This window comes from Lycorma delicatula, chromosome 7, assembly GCF_047948215.1.
Source record: "Lycorma delicatula isolate Av1 chromosome 7, ASM4794821v1, whole genome shotgun sequence".
Taxonomy (NCBI): domain Eukaryota; kingdom Metazoa; phylum Arthropoda; class Insecta; order Hemiptera; family Fulgoridae; genus Lycorma; species Lycorma delicatula.
This window is the reverse complement of record NC_134461.1, coordinates 69,926,319-69,949,130: the sequence shown is the minus strand read 5'-3', so window position 1 is coordinate 69,949,130 and position 22,812 is coordinate 69,926,319. Positions and strand designations below refer to the sequence as shown.

Genomic DNA, 22,812 nt, shown 5'->3' with positions numbered 1-22,812 from the left:
ATTATTCACGACTATTTTTTTTTAATACTAACACATCACCTATTGACAATTTTATGATAATCTAATTTTTGGTTTTATGTAATTTTTTAACAGTCTAAGAAATTTAAAGTTTTGAAATTTATTTTAATTTCCTATAGATTAATATAAAATTTTATTTTATAGAGGTTAATTCTTTTTTATTAAAAAAGATTAATCATAGATTATTTAAATCTCATGTATAGTATAGTTTTTGATTTTAATGTGTAATTTGCAACAAACAATTTGAAAAATTATATAGAGCAACTAATGATGCAAAGTACTCGTGAAAGCGCTCTTACATGAATTATGGAGTAAGCTAATTATAATCTTATTTTATTTTATTAATTCTGTACTTGGAATGGTCAAATTAATATAATTTGTATAGTGCAGAGGAATATGATTCCTGAAAGGATCGATTCCAGAAAAATTAAGTATGTCATAATTTTAGAATCAAAACAAAATATACAAAGATTAAAATTTTTATATTGATCTTCCTCTTTAGGGAAAGCAGCACAACCCAGGACACCTGAGCTAATCACTATCTTTCTTTAAACTAAAATAAGTAGATATGAGTGCAGTCACATCCATACAACAGACAAACTATTCATAAATAGTTCAACCGTTGTCCATTTTACAACGTAAAATACAATACACCAAACAACTTCAACTATTTCGCTAATGTAAATTATGTGATGCATCTTAAAAGTTTACCAATGAAAAACAGCATAGAACTTTGCAAAACATTTTTTAGATTGCAAAAGCAATATATTAAGGGTAATTTTTTCTTTAAGTCATCCAAACATTCAGGATTAAAAACTATTCTGAGACAACCCAAATTGTAGATTATGTCCACATCTAATAAGTGATAGGCATAAACTCCTAAAATAAAAAAAAAATTAATTTTTTGGAGCATCCTCTCTCATAAGTAAACTTTCTTCTGATTTGGTAGGCCAAGTTCTTATTTTGCTGAACTAAAGGAATCATATAAAGTATGAACAAAAGGCCTTTTTGCCCAAGGTGTGTTTATATCTGCTTCTCCTTAAATCTACACCTCAGATAACACTAAGAAGAAATTTGAATTTCTTGTATTTTAACAATTATCTAAATATAAGCATTTATTTCAAAAAAGTTGAAAACATTTACTATTAAAATAGATGCTAGGTGATAAGGCTAAAAGGCTCTAATTATAAATACTTCCTACGGTGTGATCAGGATTCTGATGCAGAAAAATATTAAAATTGAAAATTACTTCTGAAAATATTAATCACGATATATGATTGTTGAATACATGATACTTTCACTATTCCTGTAATAGGCCAAGTGGTGGCATCTATTGATTAATGTATGTATTAATGTCAAGGTCAGGTGATGTCTCAACACTAGACAGACTGGTTTTAATTGCCGTAGAGCACAGATGTGCCAAACACAACACAGCAATGTAGTTTTATTTCCTTTTATTATTAATATTAATAAATGTAGTTATTGATACTCTATTTATTCACACTGTCTAAAACCCAGACCTCAACATGGTAGAAGAGTGTGGAGAAAGCTGAATTTTGTCTTGTACTGTAGGGAAAAATTAGTTGCTGTAGCCAGAACAAAGAAAGTGAGTGTGTTTTGAAAAAGTACATCGAGTCTTAACAGAAAGAGAATGTACTGGAGAGCAAAATGTCCAAACAAGGATATCACTATTCCAATTGTTGATGGAAAAGAATAATATTATTATTTTTACGATTCAAGAAATGTGATGAAGTTATAATAAGAAGTAAAAGGGCACTAGACGAAGATGAATGGAACGATAAAGATCTAAAAGCAATGAATTATATCCACAGTGCAATTTCAAATAAATAGTTAGAATTTGTGTGCAAGATAGCAATATACTACATAATCGAGAAATTTGATAGTTTATATTTAAAAGATTCTACGGCACTGCAAATAGTTTACAGAAATAGATTGGAAAAAGTGAAGCTTAAAATTACAGAGACTCAGCATCATTTTTCTCTGATTTTGAGAAGGCTGTAAATGAGTAAGTGCTGGTGCGATAGTGACAGAGAAAGAAAAATTTAACTATATGTTAAATACATTGCCAGAGTCATAAGTTATATTGGTGATAAGAAAAGGTGATGTAAAGAGCAAAATACAGATGGCAAATTAAAACATCAAGGAGAAAGAATATAAAGAAAGCAAATACAACGCATTTATGGTTAATAGAAACGAGGAAGGAAGAACATGTTTCAAGTGTGGAAAAATTGGTCATTTGAAAAGGAATTGCAAATATGGCAGCCAAGCAGCTGAAAGCAGTGAAAGATGGCGAGCAGCAAATGGATGTGGAGCCAAAAGAGGTAGCAATATGAAAGGATGTGGTAACTCAAGCAGTCAGCAACAAAGGAATTGGCAATAGGGGAATTCTCAACGGGTCGAACAAGGACAAAGAAATGAGGAGAGCAGCACTTGGGTCACAACAGTTGACTACTATGCGGTGAATAATAGTAAGCTAAGTAATTCGAATTTGAATGAAATAAAATGGTTGCTCAACAGTGAATGCACTGATCATATAATTAATGATGAAAAGTATTTTGAAAATTGGGTTTTATTGAAAAAAAATCTATTAATATTTATTTAGAAGATTGTTAAAGCTACTACAGTTGGAAAATGGTGAGTATTTTAATGTCTATGGTAAAACAACATAAAGTAAAAATGAAAAATGTTTTTTATGTAAAAAATATGCATTTGAATTTAATCAGTTATAATAAAATAACTGAGAACAATATCATTATTTCCAAAGGGGAAATAACTAAAATTTTGAATAACAATAATCATATTACAGCTTCAGCTTTCAAAGAAAAAGGATTATACATTATGAAAAGCAATTTAAAATCAGAGGAATCATATGTGAACATTGCTAATAGAAAAGTTGAAAATATGAATAAAAAGGAGAAATGGCATAAATTACTAGGCCATGTAAATTTTAAATACTTGATGCGAAAATCAATTATTAAGGAATTCCTAATGAGTTAGAAAATGAGGTTATGAAATGTAAGATTTACAGAAAAAAATAACAGAAGCAAAGCAGGAGATATATTGGAAATTGTACACACAGATGTCTGTGGACCTTTCAGTACAACAGGATATAAAGGAAAAAAATATTTCACATCATTTACTGATGATTATAATAAAACAGCTAAAGTATATACAATGAAATTAAAAGCAGAAGTTTGCAGTTGTTTCATTGAATTTATAAATGAAACAGAAAATATAACTGATAAAAGAATTAAAGTTTTAAGATGAATAATGGCAAGGAATATTTGAATAGTACAATTTATAATTTTGCTAAAGAAAAAGGAATAATTAATTAATAACTGCCCTGCTTATGTACATGAATTAAATGGAACAGCAGAAAGGTTTAATAGAACAATTATGAATTTATCAAGTTGTTAATTGGATGAAGCACAGCTTCTCATAAGATATTGGCATGAATTTGTTTGTGCAGTTACTTACTTAATAAATTGTACTTTAGCTAACACAATAGAAAGAAAAACACCATATGAAATATTTTTTGGAAAGAAACCAGATGTTTCAAATTTACATTTATATGGAAGTAGTTTTTGTAAGAATTCCAGACAAAAGAAAATCCAAATGAGATAAAAAAGCAGATATTTGAATTTGGTACAAAAGTAGGTTATATAAAGTACTTATAATAATCTACCACAAGTACTTATGGTAGAATTATAGTTGCTAGAAATGTTGAGATTGTTGAAAAGAATGAAGAATGTATAGGATTAAAAGATGATAATCTGTATATAATGGAAGTTCTAATAGAGAACATAGTAATAATTCAGATAATGAATCATTATTGAATGATAGCTTTAAAAGTACAGATGAAAACCAAACTATTGAAAAATCTGAATCTAAAAATAAAAACGTATTGCGTAGATCTGAAAGAACAAGAAAACCTCCAAAGAGATTTGATGATTATTATGTTTATAACACAAATATTTATGCTAATTATAGTAGAACTGATACTCCAATCCGAGGAGATGGGTAATAATGAAAAAGATTTCTGAATGAAAGGAATGATTAGAGAAATTCAACGTTTAAAGAAAAACAATACTTGGAAATTAGTTAAGAATGTACATAATAAAGTTTTGGAAGTAAAGTAGGTAAATACTAGAATATCAGATCACAGTTAAAAAGCTAGATTAGTAGTACGGGGTTTTCAACAAAAAGAACAAATTGATGATATATATTCTCGAGATGCAAAAACCCAAACTTTGAAAATTTTATTGTCATACTGTTGTCAGATGATTTTAAAAATTGAGCAAATGGATGTAGAAACTGCATTTTTAAACGTAAGAGTTAATTCAGAAGTGTATATAAAATAACCAAGAAGTTATGAAGATAAAACTAAGAGAATTTGTAAATTAATAAAAGCATTAAATGGATTAAAAGAAAGTCCAAGAGCATTGTAGGAATACTTTAATAATTTTATGAACAAAACAGGTTTTGTAAGAAGTAATTATGATTACTGTCTATGCAAAATATGATGATAACGAATCAATATATATATATACACATTATTACTTGTTGATCTGCTGTCAAAATAAAGAAAAGATTGATGCATTAAAAAACCAATTATCCGAAAGATTTAATATGAAACATATGGTAAATGTAAGTAAGACTTTAGTCAAGAAAAATATATTGATTCTTTAGCTAGAAAATACAATCTGGAGAATGCAAAACTTTATGATAAAGTTCAGAAATTAGATTTACAAATTAGATGAAGTAACTAAGATTGATGAAAGTATTAAATACAGAAATTTAATTGGACAGTTATAGTATAGAAAATAGAACTGATATAGCTTTTTGTTGAATTGTTTAATTTTTTAAAAATTATTTATCAATATTCCAAAGTGGATACAATTACACTCATTATAAATATGCTCTTAGAATTTTGAAATATTTATTCAAAACTAAAGATCTAAAATTAATCTACAATAAGAAGTAAATATAACTGAGCATGTAGACGACGATTGGGTCGGTGATAATGTTGACAGAAAGTCAGCTAGTGATTAATTATGTAATTAGATTATTTAATGATGTAATTTACTGGAGATCTCATAAGCAAAATTCTGTGACAAAGTCTTCGACATTTGCTGAATACATGGCTTTATCAGAGGTGGTAACTGATATTAATTTTGTAATTGATATGTTAAAAGGAACTTTTAAAGTAAAAGTTAAAGCGTGTAAAAATATTTGAAGATAATTCAGAAGTATTAGTAATAGCAAAATATGGAAATTTCATGAAAAACTCAAAACACATATTAGTGCAATATCATTATGTGAATGAAAATTATGAAAAAGGAATTATTGATACAATTAAACTTGAAACTCAGAATAATATTGTTAATATATTTACAAAGAGTTTGTGTAAGTAAAGCTATGTTTGAAAAATGTAGGAAATTGTTAAAAATTGTTTAACGTAAAAAATTTGGTTGAAAAAAGTGTAAAATTGCAAATAGCAAAAGTAAGGAGCGGTGTCGAGTACGTGATACTTTTACTATTCCTATAATAGGCCAAGTGACGACATCTGTTGGTTAATGTATGTACTAGTGTTGAGTCAGGTGATGTCTCGACACTACACAGACTAGTTTTAATCGCCATATAGCACGGATGTTCCGAATACAACACAGCAATGTAGTTTATTTCCTTTTATTATTAATAATAAATATAGTTATTATTAATGCACTATTTATTCATTAGCTAAAACCCAGACCTCAACAATGATATTAAAAACTAAAAGAGGTTTGCAATAACAAACAACTTTTAAGTTTAACTATTTAATATTAGTACTTTGTAAGCTTTCTGTAACAGCTAACAGGGATTCATAAAAGTTCATATGTATTTACATTAGTTAGAAACAGCGGTTTCTACCAAAAAACATATAGCACCATTTTTACAATTATACAGTTCATTCTAAAAAAAATTAACTCACCTCTAGAATAATGTAGCTACATTTCACATCATTTTTCAAAATTGCAGCAAACCCAGAATGAAGAGAATTGTAAAATTAATAAGCAGTTACGAAAAATAATAATTTATTTTTATCTCTAATTGAAAAGTCTACATTGGAGATTGAAAAACTACTTTTGATGCTTTCAAACTGTTTTTCATCATTTGCAATTAATTTCAGTAGCATCTTTATTGCTGATTTAACAAAGAAAAATCTTGTAGTATTGAAAATGTAGCATGGACTGGAGAATAGATAATTCATAAAATTTTGAACATAGACATTATAACGTTTTTTTTTGCTGCTGACCATTTTAGATAAAATTGGTTATACATTACTACAACTGGCAATTTTTTTTTCTGTTTTGTAATTAATGCTACAAAACAACTGTAAGTTTTTTTAACTTTTTTTTATTTTAAATATATATTTTTGCTTTGTTTACACATGTTAGTTAATGAGATTCTTTTCATATATTAATTTTGATTTTCAATATAAAACCTTTAAAAAATGTACTTAATTTTGTTTTACTATAGCAAGCATACATACAAAATTAACTTTAACCTAAAATTTTTTCAACATAATCAGAAATAACAATTATTTTGAAATAAAAAACAGCTACATTACCTTATACCTACAGACAACAGTACAGAGAATGAAGTAAATACAACAAGAGAAATTTATATTTCAGAATAAACAAACTGTTATAATAAAGGATATTCATGTACAACAGCTGACTCAAACAATCCAAAACCTACTCAACACTACTAACTAAAATAGAATTTTTACTAATTTCTTCTATTTATCAACACAAATAAAAGTCAGATTTTGGCCAAACAGATTACATTGGCTAATCAATAAAAAATTAAGCTTAAAATGCTAACTACAGTTTTATGTTTTTCATCAAAGCATTATAATATTGAACACTATTACTTTATCAAGAATATCAATACACGATCTTTTACTATAAAAATATCACAAATAATAAAACTAAAAACAAAAGAAAACTTTTTAAATTAAACTAGCTAGTCATGCTAATTTTAAAATTTGCATACTTATTTCACAAACTTGACTATTAATTCATAATTTGTAATACTTGCATTTGTACGTGAGAAAAGTGCCTAATAATAAAAACATAAATAATAATAGTGTTAGAAGATAAGATTTGTAATTTATTAATAAAATTATTTTACTGACACAATGCAGTTAAAAAATTTATCAATCGTAAAATTAATAAAATACAAAACAAACTGACACCTCAGAGAATGATTTTTACAAAGCTCACTTAAGGACAAATAATTTTGATATTAAGATTACAGAACAGTATAAGATTGTGAATACAGACATTTATTTTAAAAACAGTGATTCATAGCATTTAACAATTATGAACTACTATTCAGAACTATTATAAAATAAGCTTTTGCAGGGTAGTTATTATTACATTTTCTATACTAAGTATAAAGAGTTAACTTTATTAAAAAATGATAAAAATAAAATGGGTGTAAGTTAGAGGGAGCTAATTAGAACAGTGCACCACAGTCCTAAATTAAATGAAATCAGATTTATAGGATGTATGATTACAGTAAAAACTAACATTGAACAAAATTAACACTGCAATAACTTGATAGAACTTGCAAATAAGAAATTGTGAATATAAAATTGTTTTTTTTTTTTTTAATAATCCTTTGAGTGGGAAAGCTGTTCTAATGAAATGACAGAAATCTATTTTTTTACTTCCCTATGAGAGGGAAAACTGTTGTAGTGGGAAATTTAATAGTTCAGCTCACTAACATCTTTCCTACAAAAATATTTATTCTGTACATGTATAATTTTCATCAGATCATCAGATTTCATCAGATCAATGAATTGATAAACATGTGATGATGAGAGCAGAAAAAAATTTAAAGAACATACAGAAAACGATCTGATTGACGATAATTAATTAAATGTCATTGGATATAAAAAAAGATCCCAAGAATACAATTAATAAAAATTATATGTTTGCAAATATCTCATTATAGCGAAAAATAGCTTTCAACCAAAACAAAAAATCTACTATCAAATATATTACTTTAACATTTGATTATTTTTTCTTAAATATTATAACCTCAGACATGCATTTTCCATAAATATACAGGGACTCAATTTTATATAGTAACCTGGTATGATATTCCAAGACAGAAAAATTCCATTTTTTTCCTTCTTTAAATCAATAATGAAGGAAATTCATACACACAACTTCACTGTTACTTCAATGTCTAAAAATTCATTCTAATTATACAACCAGATGTTTCACTTGAATGAAAAGTATTCAAGAAAAAATATAACTATAATTATATCAATTGAAAACATTAAAAATATGTGTTACACCACATACAATTCTCCAACATTAACAAAATAAAATCTGTCAGAAAGTAAAAAAAAAAAGAAAAACACTGTATTAACAAATAACTTTACTCTTTATTACCTACGAACATTTTTAAATAACACTATACAATTAATCTTTTTTCTTTTTTTAAAATAATAAAAATAACTAAATGTATAATAAAGGCACCTCAATGGAAGATTTAAGTTGCTTCATGATTAAAAAATTCTATAAATATATAAGAGAAAAATAAACAGAAAAAAGAAGCAATGAAGTAAATATAACTAATGGTAATACATCATTTAAGGCATCACATATAATAAAGTCTAATGAAAATTATGCGACTATTCGTCAACGTGTAGCAGTCTTAAAATTAAAAACCAATTATCATAATATAGTAACTTTTTTGCATCTAAAGATACACTACAATGTGTATTTTCATTCAATAAATATATATTTTTAAATGTATAGTGAAATTAAAATATAAATGGAAAAAATATATATATATGAAAAACTAAATAAATTGTATCAGTGCAAAGTATAACACTAAACCAACACTAAAATGCAACAAATAGACTCTTTAACAGAAAAACGTAATTATCTTTGAAAAACCTTTTTAAATAAAGTAAGAATAATTTGAAATGTCTAATCCTTTCATGAAACCCTGTTTATTTGGATTCCTTTCTTCCACATATAAATTTTTTTATGGTTTTCTATCCTGTTTTGAAAAACAAATAACAAAAATAAACACAGCATTATTATTATTTTTTAAATCAACTAATCAGATATTACTATTGAAAACACAAACAAAAACGTATAATTTTCTGCATGAAAATAGTAATTCATTAAAGTGGTTCAAGAAAAATAACTGAAATAGTTGAAAATTTGTACACTTTTTCAGAATAGTTAAAATATATTATTAACAAAACATATTAAAATAAATTTAACTGAAGAGGAAGTCTGCTGCAATTTTTTTAACAAAAAACAAATGTGTATTCTAGAAAGTAATAGATTTTTCAGATTTATCACATATTAAAATTACTTGGTTCAATTTTATCCAGATAAACAGGGTTTTACAGAATATCTTAACACAAAAGCCATCAAATATTACTAATGGTGCGTTTGATAATGCATTTAAAATATAAGTTAGAAGGTTCCATTAAAAATAAAAAAAATATAAACTACAGTAAAACTCATACTTGCCAACTCTTTTAAATTAACATTTTGAAAATGCTATAAACTTTTTTTTGTAATAAAGTCAAACAAAACTGTCGATAGTACAGCATGTATCACAGTAAATTATTGTGCTTTACATATGATGAGATACTACCACTAAAAAAATTAATTAACATATGTAGGCAGCACTGCACCAACTTATTATTATTTTCAACATAAATCAGGTAAAAATAAAGATTTCACAAGAGTGAATTTTATTACTAAAAAGATTATGCAAAATTATTATGAATCAGAACACACATCTAAAAAATAGTAAATAAACTACTTTTTAGAATCTTCCATTAAAATGAAAAAAGTTGACAAATATGAAAACTGTAATAAAAATAAACAAATCAGAATTAAAGATCTTGTAACTTATAATGTATAGATTTTTTCTCATTTTATTATATAATATACAAAATTATCATTATCTCTATATCTTAAAAATATACAATTTATATCATAATTATATAACAAATTACATATACAAAAGTGAATAAAATTTTTTTTTACTAATAACAAGTATTAAAACATTATAAAAATTTATTCTGAATCTGAAAAATTGTAACACAATTTTCTTTTAGCAAACAATCTTTTCTGACCTAACATTCTTGATCTTTCACGTGACTTTATATTACTATTATTAAAAGAAAAACTACTGTGACTTATTGAGCTCAAATTTAATATATCAATATCACCATTACAGATAGGGGTTGAATGTCCAATACCAGAATATCTTACATCTAAACAGGGTGAAGTTATGGGAGAATCTGTACATTTATTAATATTTTTTTTACTTAAAAAAATTGATTTTAATTTCCTCCAAAGTACCAATAATTTACGGAATGGATACATACTTAAATAAAGCATTCGTCTACTAAAATTTTTTATCCTTTTAAATACACGTCTAAGTCTTCTTAACCTACGTTTTCTCTGCAATAAAGGTGTTTTTAATATTATACCAGCAGTAAGTCGCAAAGATGGATCCGGCTGCATCATTCCTACAATGATTTCTATTAATTCAGGAGACAATTTTGCTGTTTGTTGTTGAGGAATTTTTCCTTGTCGCAGATGATGCCAAGCTTCCCCACAACCGGGTAAAACTAAATCACCAGCAACTTCTAACATAGCGATACCTAAGCTGAATATATCAGCAGCCTGTGTAAATTTACCATTCATAACTTCAGGAGCTAGATACTTTGGATCGCCTTCTAATGCTTCTTTATTTCCAGATGAACGTGTCGCATCTATAACTAATCCGAAATCACTCAATTTAAATGTACCATCATTTGCAAGCAAAATATTTTCTAATTTTATATCCATATGAATTAAATTAAGATCATGTATATATTTCACAGCCGACAACGTATCAAATAAGATATCCCAAACCATACTTTCACTAATATTATGATGAGCTTGAGTGTAGAGATCCAAACTTGTCTCGCATAATTCTAATAAAATATATAAATATCCTTCATCTTCCCATGCTTGATAAAGGGTTACTATATTTGGATGTTTTGACAGCTGCTCATGACGTCTAACTTCTTCTAATAATGACGCTCGATGGGCACGGTTTCTAAACGGTTCTTTAAATACTTTTACTGCATATAAATTATTATCTTCCTTACTTCTAACTTTAAAAACAGTCCCAAATGAGCCTTCACCTACTTTATAAAGAATATCAAAACACTGATTTAAATATGTCTGTTCACATCGTTCACTATACAACGGACTTGGAAAAATACCAGAAAAATGTTCAATACCAGCAATACATCTTGGTAAATGATATAAAGGTGTAGAACTATTGAAAGTTTTTGATATGATTCTTGGAGGCTTTAATGAGTGAGTAACAGGTTGATTTTGTTTTGTACCCAAAAATATTCCACTCTCCTCCAAGTATGATCCATTAAACTGTGACGATGATGATAAAATAGGCTGTTGTTCAGACATTAGGATATTTCTACAATCAAATAACATATGTAAAATATTTTTTATTTTATCAATTCTATTCTTGATAAAACTATGTTTCTGTGATAAATATTAGAATTAAAAATACTAAAACAACAGTCATTGTAAAGATAACGAAAATAATAATAAAAAATATTACTGAAATGTTCACTTAAAAAACTGTTTCCCATCTTCTAATATTATAAACTGTATATTATTTCACTCGATTCCAACACAATCAACTGGACTGGATAAACTGCAGTATACTGGTCATTGTACATGGTGCTCAAATCCAAATCGAGTGTTAACACAACTGATTCTGAAAAAAGAAATTTATAAAATTCTTTAGGTAATAACTCAAAAATAAAAAAATAAAAAATAATAACTGTAAATATTAGCATTAATACGATGGATGTTCAAAAAGTAACAACAGTTTCAAATCTACAACAATGAATATTCCTCAAGCCTCCTTCTGTGTCAAATGTCACACCGGTCTCAGTGCAAGTTTTCAGTCTAATGACAACATATTGAAATGAGCGAGTCCTTGCTGATTTATATTTAACAGGTTGCATACAATAATTTTTTGTGGACAAAAAAATAAAACTACATTAAATTCATGAAAGTTACTGCAAATATAAGACTACTAAATGTCATGGATATCAGAAATTTGTGTCACTGTTGTGAACTGTTTAATAATGGTCAGTCATATATATTGGATGAGCCATAAATCATTAGAAGACTGCTTCTTATCAACAATGGGAAATATATTTCATTCAGGTGTTATATTCTTCTTGAATTCTTTGGACCAACGAATGAAGATTATTAAAAATAAACTCTCAGAATCCTTTTTAATGGCACTCGAAAACAAGTACACTGGCAGACTTTCACAAGAAATTATTTTCCAAAATAATAATGTATGCCTAAAAGTAGCAAAAACTACAGTCTCTATTTGAAATTATACTAGAGGGAAATCATTACTCATCTGTCCAATGAACAGCCTGATCTCCCCCCCCCCCCACCCAGAAACTGACTCATTTATTCAGAAAGCTAAAAGTACATCTCAGAGGATTTTTTTTCTAATGAACAAGTGAAAATAAGTTAAAATATTCTTGAGAAATTTAGGACAAATGCTGATCCAATTTCAGAAATTATGTTGTTAAGTGAAAAAAGGTATATTGTAATTTCATATTTTCACAGATTGTTGTATTTGATATCAAATAAATGAAAACTGAAAACTAATATTATTTTTTGAACATCTCTCATAAATAAATATGCATTCATGTGTTTAACCTAAGACAAAAACATGAAGTGAGTTGAAATGAGTAACTCTAATGCAATTCATGAAACATGAACAACTGTTTAATTATTATATTATTTGACATTAATGTATACTGCAGTTTAACCAATTAAAAAAGGAGAGAGAGGGGGAACTTATTTACAACAGGATTACACTTTATTAAGAAAAGCATAAATTTAAATAAACATAAATAATTGCTTCCAAAGCAATTTTATTCTCATAAAATGACAAAAAAATAATTATTTAATTTTAAGTTTAATCCTTTGAGTAGCAAATTAAAAAAAAAAACTTTTTACGTTACTTTTCATAAACTTAAATAAGTTATCAATTTATTAAACTGATACATCATAACAAATGTATTTCAAGAAACAACATAAACTGTAATCCTAGATGTGAATATATATTAACTGGAATGTTTGATGATATAACAAAGTACTTTTAACTTCATCTACAAGTCAACACAACTGAATCTTCTACTACATATATAAATAAAATTGAATGTCAATCGCATTTGCTAAGGTTTCCTTAATTACTTTTTAATTGCTTTAACTGAAAGATCCCAAATTTGATACACCTATAAAACAGTATTCTGAACAATTTAATCCACTTTTGGAGATTACGCATTCATTTATTTACACAGTAAGGTAACAACAGGCTTATGCCCACTTACAGTTACAGATTGATGATAATGAATTTTTTGTAGCATGTGAAAAATGCCATGCCTGACCGGAATTCAAACCTGGGACCTCCTGATGAAAGGCTGAAACACTACTACTCTGCCCTGTAGATTGGCAATTATATTTTAGATATGGCCTAGCTGGAGCTATAACATTTGAAAAAAATATTCTAGCACTCTTCAAATATTAGCATAGCTCAGCATCTTGGTGGAAGGAGGTAAGTAAATTCCAACTTTTGCTGAAAATGAAATGAGAAGGTAAAATGGATTTAAGTGCTATGATGCAATGTTATAAATGATTCTATCTCTATTTCAAACAACCATTACGAAGGCATAATCTACAACTTGTGTGGGCTGGCTCTCCATAATTTTGAAACTGTTTTTTTCTAGATATACTTGTGGCACCATTAAACTGTGTAATTAATTTGGGTACATTAATTTGGATACATTATAGTATTTGTGTGAGTGTTTTAGTGAGTGTCCATACTCTTTCTGAATGTTTAAAAGTTTTTCAAGTTTTTAATGTTTAAAGCATTTAAAGTTTTCATTTGAATTCAAAGTATAAGGTGTTTTTTTTTAAAGATTGTGTTTTATAATAAATATGCCTGAAGGAAGTAAAAATCTATTAAAGACAAATCAATCCAAGCACAAAAAATGAGATTATTATAAATTCCATATCAATTATTTAAGGAAATTAAAATAAAATATTTTATAACAATTTTTTAATTATTATGTTAATATTATAAGAATTATTACATCAAGTAATATTTAACTTACAACATAATTAATGAATAAAATTAAAACAGTATAATGCAACAAACGCTTTTAAATACAGATTAAAACATTTCATCTTAAGAGCAGAGCAAGTTGTAACTATGTAAGATAAGTCCACGCTAATAAAATCAAAAAAATGCTTACCTAAATTATTCCAAGTATTCAAAGATTAAATAAAACAGCAACTGATTAAGCACAAAAAGGAAATTTTTATTATTATTATTATATTCTTACTTGACTACAAAATCCATTTTTTCTACCAGACTACTACACCTATGTGATAAATTAGTGGAACTACTTTTCTTTTTCCTGTTAAGCCTCCAGGAATTACCATTCAGGTATTACTTCAGAGAATGAATGAGGATGATATGTATGAGTGTAAATGATATGTAATCTTGTAAAGTCTCAGTTCGACCATTCCTGAGATGTGTGGTTAATTGAAACCCAACCATCAAAGAAACCGGTATCCAAACCGGTATGACCTAGTATTCAAATTGGTATAAAAGTAACTGCCTTTACCAGGACTTCAACGCTGGAACTCTCGACTTCCAAATCAGCTGATTTGGGAAGCACGTTCACCACTAGGCCAACCCGGTGGGTTAGTGGAACTACTAAAAACTTAACTGAACAATAATAACAAAAGATTACTGAGGCAACAGCTTAAGAAAAAAAAAAGAATAATCATAATATAATATATTATTCCTAACTTTAAACTTAGTTTACAATATGTTAAAAAAGTTAAGATATTACAATATAGATGATAGTATAAATGCAACATCTTTGATGTATAAATGCAACATGATACCAATTCTTAACAAGCACAACAAAATACAAAAAAAAATTACACTTCACAGCTGAATATGAACAAAACAATATCATAAATAAACATCCCACTAAAATCTAATTTCAAAATATTCAGACCACCAAAAATAGTAGAAATTTGTTTATCAAAACATCTATGTACTCTCAGCACAAAGAACAATTCACAAACAAATATAAATCTCAACATCAAACACTATCATTCAGAAAAATACATTATAAAATACTTAACATATACAAAAATGTATATAATAATGCTTATGTACTGAATGTTTTATTGAAAATATATAAAATTAAAAACAAATGTAGTAAAAACTAAAATATATCGCGCTAAACAAATATAAACAAAGTTACAGAGAAATAGTTCATATATCTTAAAAAAAAGAAAATATTTAAAATTCACCTTTAAAAACAAAAATTAAAAGAAAACATTTTCATGTACTTTCCAAACCAACCCTCTACTTAATTTGAAATAACTTTTGATAACTTTAAAAATAAATAATATGAAATACCTTTTTCGTAATTTCAATACTTTTGTTTTTGGATTGATTTCTCTTAGAGCATTTATGTTTTATCACAGGCATCATTACACTATAATATCTCTAAAAAGTTAACTTTTGTACAAAATTTAAAAATACAATGTCTAAAAATTTTCTTTAATCTCATAAAAAATTTTATTAAAAAGAACAAATATAATCTAACCAAAATTAACTACAGAAACCCACTTTAACATTTAATGAAAATGCTAGTGTAAAGAAGCAAAAGTAGGTTTCAAGGATATGACAGGGAGCAACTATAAAATAACAATACACAATTTGCAGCACAGGCACAAGCATTAATTTATCATATAATAGCACTCAAATCTGTCTCTACTTCTCATATCAAGCAAGAAGTAAACTTTACCAGTATTTCCATGCCACATGTTAACTGAAGTAACTGAAGAGCTGTTAGACTATATTTATTTTTTTATTTTTTTCAGGCTTTACCTGTACCATACTTAAAACATTTGAGCCAAAAAATTACTAAATTGTAATGAGAGTACTACTATTATTAAATTGGCTACAAAAATTTGGTGTTACGGTGTAATTCCTTAAGTATCCAATCAAATAATACATTTTATCTCTTGGATTTGTTTATTCAAATATTATTTTTATCAAATTTTGGCAGTTTTAAATTCATTATGTTTATGTATGAATTTTGAATCTATTGTACATAATCATGTTTGTATGAATTTGTTTATTATTATGTTATTAGAGTCAACGACAAGTTCAGTGCATGCTCTGTTATTATGACAGTGTAGACTGTATTAGAAGTCTTTGTCCAAGACAATAAGTTCATCTATTGTAAATAATATGTTTGATTAATTGTATGAGGATGAAATACAAGAGAAGTGATTTTACATATTTGTGCACATCTTTGTTGCAGCTGAACACATTATTCAATTACATACTTAAGGAATTTCCTAACAATTTTTTTCTTACGTACATTGTGGGTGTAATTATTACGAGGCATGTTTTAATGAAAGTACGGTCTTGAAATTCTGCCGTTGCTACGCTGCAGTCGGCATTCCACACATGCACACTATGTACCCACATCTGTTGGCAAGCCAAAGACGCCATTACGGAAACATTCGACTGTATCTACGTTTGTGAGTAATATTCCTCTGCTGATCAAGACACAGACTGTGAAATACATGGTGTGATTCGTTTTCTTAGTGCTAAAGGCGTGAAAGCAGTAGAAATTCATCGTCAGACCAGTGAAGTGTATGGAGAAAACATCATGAGTGATGAAATGGTTCAAAAATGGGTTAGAGCTTATAAAGATGGCCGATTGGTTAAGTTATCATTAAATTATGACCTTATTACCTAACATTAATAATTTTAAAAATAATGAAAACGTCAACTTCAACAACATAGGGCTAAATATAAGAAATGTAAAGTGCGAAGACAAGAAACCCAGTCCCCCTTGTAGCACTTATTTAGCGAGTCAAAATGGTATTGCTTTTAACAGGTTTTTTAATGATTTTTGAGAAGTTATAACTTTTTTTATTAGTACAATAAGAGTTGCAAGAAAGTTTTTATTTGCCATAAACATCTATAAAAACATGCAAGTTGTGCAAATTTGAGATTTTTGTCACCAGCCCCATCAGATTTGAAGACTCTTTTTTTTTGAATTTGTAAAAAAAATTAGTTTTCAAAAATTCATAAAAATTTAGGAGTAAGTATACCACTATCAATATTATTTATGGTAAAACTACTAACATATACCTACATATAAAAGAAATAATTCAAACTGTGTATGCCATCCTTGCCTCTTGATAAAAATTATCAAAAGTGGAATTTCACCATTTTTCATGTTCAACTTGGTAATTTCTCATAGAAAGAAAAAAATAGGTAAATAAACCACTGGACCAATCTTTTATCTTGGGAAAATATGATTAAATTGCTTTTTGTTTCATCCTTCCAGGACCAATAGTTTTTTAGCTGACTTTTTCCATAAACCCTTACAATCGCAAAAATAGGGGTGTGCACTGTAACAAAAATGGCCACCAAACTGCTTAAATAAAAAAATTAAAAAAAATAGTTTTTATGTCCTGAAACATGTAGGAAACAAGTGGATAAATTTCTTTATTTTTTTTAATTGGTCAAGCAACCAGCTTATGGTTTTTTTGGACACTTCAAATGGATTCTCGGGCTGAAGAAGTTAGCACTGTTAAACTGTGTGAAGAGAAAAATTTCAATTATAGTCCGTTTAGCTGCATCTATGAAATATGTTACTATAATGTATTATATTACAGCAAGTGCAATAACTAGTTAACTTTTCTTGTTATTTTGAGAGGTTTGAACTAATAACAACGTACAAAGAGACTTTTGTCACAATATGAAAAACCAATTTTTACAAACATTTATAAAAGACTGTTTTTTTTAAAAATACAAGCATTTTAACATACATTTTATACACTCCTATATTACTCATATAAAGATTATTTTTTTTTAGCAAAACAGATTGAAAAATTAATCATCTAAAACTTTCTAATATTTTATATACTTTATAACATTGTAACTTCAGAATGGAACATGGGAATTGGACCAAATAGTTCTTTAAGAGATACTTTCTTGTATTAAAAAAGAATGATGACTTGATAGTTACGTATTAACACCACCGCAGCTACAGCTTTATTTAAAAACAAAGTAGTCAATCAGATTTCGGTGGAAAATGGGCCGATATAGAGTTTAACATAGATTCAAAACAGTCTCTTCATTAATTTTAATATTGCAATTATTTATTATTTAAATAACAATAATTGCTGAATTTATTAAATAAGTACTCAAAAAATTACGGTGTTAATTAGTCAAGGTTAGCGAACGTAGGTTAAGTTTGGTTAAATTATATTTATAAAATAATTAAATATAAATAAGCATTTCTTAAAATTAATAAAGACTCAATAAAATAAATACTCAATTTTAAATAAAGCTGTAGCTGCGGTGGCGTTAATACGTAAGTACCAATGACTTACTTAGGTAGTTTCATTAAACATGACTTTTTCAAAGATAATACATCAGACAAAGCATAACACTTTATACAGCAACTGTCAGGAGTTCTGTGTTTCATTACTAGGCTTACACATTATTGGTTCTATTGCAACCTATTTTTGCACTGTGTATTACTTCAAAGTGCAAAAATAGGTTGCAATTAGTATGAATATACTTTTAGTATGACTATACAATTAGTATAAAATTAGTATGAATTACTAAATAATTCATACTTAGTATGAATTACTAAATAATTCATACTTATTTAGTAATTACTTATCTTTTATCTTTAATCATAATATATTTTTCTCTTCAGCATGTGTATGAACAGTTCCATATATGAACAATGCACATTTTTTTTAGCACATGGTTCAGATCAGATTCAGTGTGTAATTTGAGTTTATTAATAAACCAGAATTGTTTAATTGTAATGAAGGATCCCAAATTAACATTATGCAAAATATTACAACTTAAAGTTTTATAACAATGTTCGCTCTTTAAAAGCACTTGAAACAATTTCAAAGTTGGTTAAAAATTATTTCTGCAGAAAACTAGCAAACAATGACTAAAATAATCAATTATGCTCAATAAATATCAATAGTTTTAAATTATCTTTTTGGTATAATGAATAACAGCAACTAACAAGTTAGTGTAAACAAATATTTTGATTTACTTCAATAATCTATGTGCCTGTCACTTGAAAATTCTACTAAACTTTCCTGTGGTATAGAAACTACTGATGTCATAAAATAATAATAAAACACCAAAAAGAGTTGTGCTATAATAAGAATACTAGTCACTTTGAATTTTTGATGTAAAGTAATATATTACAAATAAGATAATAATAGGCTAATCTGGTACATTATATAAACTGTTATTTTAAATTGTCCGCTTCAGCAAATAAAACCAAAACACATCTTAAACAATATTTACAACTTGAATTAACCATGTTATGAATTTTCACACATTTTCAAAGACTTTGATAATTTGATGCAAATGTATTTTGAGGATTGATAACATAAGAAAGTATAATCAATTTCTCAAACATGGTTACCGCTAATGTATTTAATAAATCATTAATAAATGAAAATCCACCTTACCAGTAAATTAACTGCGACTCGAGATCTTTTGGTTTATTTCAAAACCATCATCAGGAGTTAAAATATTATAATTAAGTTAAAAGATAAAATAATGCCAAAGGTTAAAATACTTATATAGTCATGACTGTTTGCATTCTAACAGTATACTCACAGTGAGTATACTGTTTTATTATTTTAGATTAGTATATTATTTTATTTTTTAACTTAATTATATTTTAACTACTGATGATAGTTTTGAAATAACGAATGATCTCGAGTCACACTTAATTTTCTGCTAAGGCGTATTTCATTTTTTAATAATTTATTATGTAATATCATTATTTTAAAACAATAATGATAATAATAGTCACTATGAAACATTGGTGAAAATGAATTAACGTTTTAAATAAATATTTTAGAAAATAGTAATCATTACGATAAGATGTATTGGGTGTTTAATGGATAAACAAAAAGAAATGGTGAAACTCAAAGTTTCATGTTATGAAGTTTAGGTATTAATTCAATGAAAAACAAAAACAAAGGAATATTTTAATTTTTCAAGAAGATGCAAACTTCATGAATCATAATAAATAAAATTTATGAGTAAGATAAATTCTGTTTACACAAATTATATGTTTCCAAATCTAGTAATTTATTTAATAAAACTTATATAACAATAAATATTATGAACTGTTAAGAAATATTTATATTTTTCTTTATAAAAAAGATAATTTAATAATAGGCATGTAAATGATTCCGTTTCAAAAAAAACAATCTAGATAGTTCTCATTATGTATAGAGCAAGCTCAATTTAAAAAAAACATGTAACCATTAATGTAAAATTAAAAGGTTACAAAATGTTATTATTATAACTCCCATTTTTTTGTCAAGCGAAAGAGAGTTTATTAAACAATCATGACAATAGTGAAGTTAACAAAAATGAAACGGCAAAATTAATTCAAACATTAGATATAAATGACTGCTAAACTGAAGAAGAACCCAAGTTCGATTCCCAGCATTATGAGCAAAACGTTTAAGATCTCTCATCCACAAAAGTTACATTAAAACAAAAATTACGAAAAAAATAAGCAAAATTTATAAATAAATATGGTCTATTTATAGGGGATTCAAATATCTAGCCAGCATTACTGCCATTCCCCTCCCCAAAAAAATAACAGTATGTTAATGATAGAAAGTAAACAAATCCATGGAACTAAGTAAACAATCATTATTATATTTTTAGTAACAGTAACGTTAAAAATACTATAAACTCAAATTAAAAGTGTACATGAAACATTATTTTCAAACTACGTGATACAATAAAAATGTTTAACACAAAATGACATCTTAAAATTCTGCAGTTAGGTTACATGCAAATAGACACTTTTGAACATAAAGTTTATGCAGTTTACCCTTATTTCAACTAAATTTCGTACTAACAGGTTTAGTCGTGAAAAGGTTTCTTATCACACAACCCCAACATAATAAACTATAACCATTTTAATTTTTATCAATCCGATAATTGGAAAATAAACTGACTTATGAAAACCGTTATAGAAACAGTTTTGTAATATTTCCCTTTAGACAAAATAACCACTAAAACAATGCTCAACTGAAATAAAAATTATACATCAACTGTTAGGCAATACACAAGACCTCATTTTCAATAGAATAATGAACAAGGAAGCTGCAACAAAATTATATTTACACAAGCTTCGTAGAAATTAAAATGTTTTAAAAGCACAATTTTCTTATTCTAACAATACAGCAAATAAACAAAAAATCAACATACAACAACACTAAGGCTATAATTACCTCAAAACAATAACATTCAGAGCACAAAACACACGAACGTCATAACCGGCATTAACAAGTTTCACAACATGGAGGTTAGAGATGAAGAGATTGAACTGTCTATGTTCAAAAGAGCTCAAAATATAGCACTGCCGCTATCTATCTTTTAATTAAGAACTCCTTTAGTTCTTGTAACTAATTGAACATTATAATGACTACTCAAGTAAATATACATTCCAAAAAATGTTTCAGTAATTCAGATGATAATTTTCATTGTAATTATTTGCTTGTTTAGCACAGCTAAACAGGTTTTCGTACATTTTTATCCTGCGTTTCCTTATCATTTACATACGAAACGAAGGGAACACCAAGAGGAACATACACACCAAGAGGAAAATTCATAACACTTGAAAATTATTAAATCTTACAAAGATCACTCACTCTCAAAAAAAAGGAACCATTTTAAACTTTTTGTAATTAAGTTGTCAGCACTAGCTGAGTTTCCGGTAGTTGTTAATGCCGCCCGTTTTAAAAAGTGAGCAAGCCCATTTGTAATAATCAGATGTGTTACAATCCATGTTGAGTTTGTTTTATGTTAATATGTTGTTTTTATCACATTTAGTATGTTTGTAAATTTCATACTAGTGGATTATGTTGAACTCTTGTCTGTTGTGTGGTTTGAAAATTTTGCTTGTTATCATCTGTCCGTGTTCTGTTTTTATGAGGTGATTGCAAAAGTTGATTCTGTTGTTTTGTATTCTGTTTTTGGTGCCTTTGATGTAATGTCTGTAGTGTTCCCTATATTTATGGAAGAATACATATCCCATTTGTCAAATACGCTATTTAATGCAATCATTCCAGTGTAATTAGCATACTCCTGGGTTATTTTGCCAGTATATGTTTTGTTGGTGCTATATGATCTTATTTGTTGTTTTGAAGATAATTCAGTAATCTTTTACTGAAAATGTTGGCAGTGTAGTATGGTTGTTGTTAATGTTCAATCATTATCATCATGTGGTGTTCTGGTTGTTAGCAGGTCCCTGGCGCCATTGCTGTCTCCATATTTTTCTGACCCATGCTTTTTTTGTCTCATCATAACATTCACAACCCTTAGTCATTTATTAACTTCAGCCCCTTCCTTCTTCATCTTTTTTTACCTTCCACAAACCCTTCAAGAACTATTCTTTTTTACCCTAATTATATGGCCAATCCAGTTTCCTTTTCTCCTAACAGTTGCCAATATTGTTCTATCTTCATTTATTCTTTTTAATACTTCTATGTTACTTCCTCT

General features: G+C 27.2%; 1 protein-coding gene across 6 annotated transcripts in view; it reads right to left on the bottom strand.

Annotated features, from left to right (window-relative positions):
* The window catches only part of LOC142327259 (membrane-associated tyrosine- and threonine-specific cdc2-inhibitory kinase-like), a 44,058-nt gene extending 22,347 nt beyond the window's left edge, over positions 1-21,711 (bottom strand). Inside the window, exons 1-3 of one of the 6 annotated variants that reach the window (XM_075370111.1) lie at positions 21,543-21,671; positions 17,387-17,645; positions 8,451-11,868 (exon numbers count right to left, since the gene is read on the bottom strand). In XM_075370111.1, coding sequence (XP_075226226.1) covers positions 10,146-11,579 — 1,434 coding nt within the window. In that variant the 5' untranslated portion in view covers positions 11,580-11,868; positions 17,387-17,645; positions 21,543-21,671 and the 3' untranslated portion in view covers positions 8,451-10,145. Of the gene's footprint in view, positions 1-8,450; positions 11,869-16,600; positions 16,786-17,386; positions 17,646-21,139; positions 21,415-21,435; positions 21,509-21,542 lie in introns of those variants that run through there. The other 5 variants (XM_075370110.1, XM_075370112.1, XM_075370114.1 and 2 more) reach the window with 5 other exon arrangements.
* Positions 21,712-22,812: the final 1,101 nt, after the last annotated feature.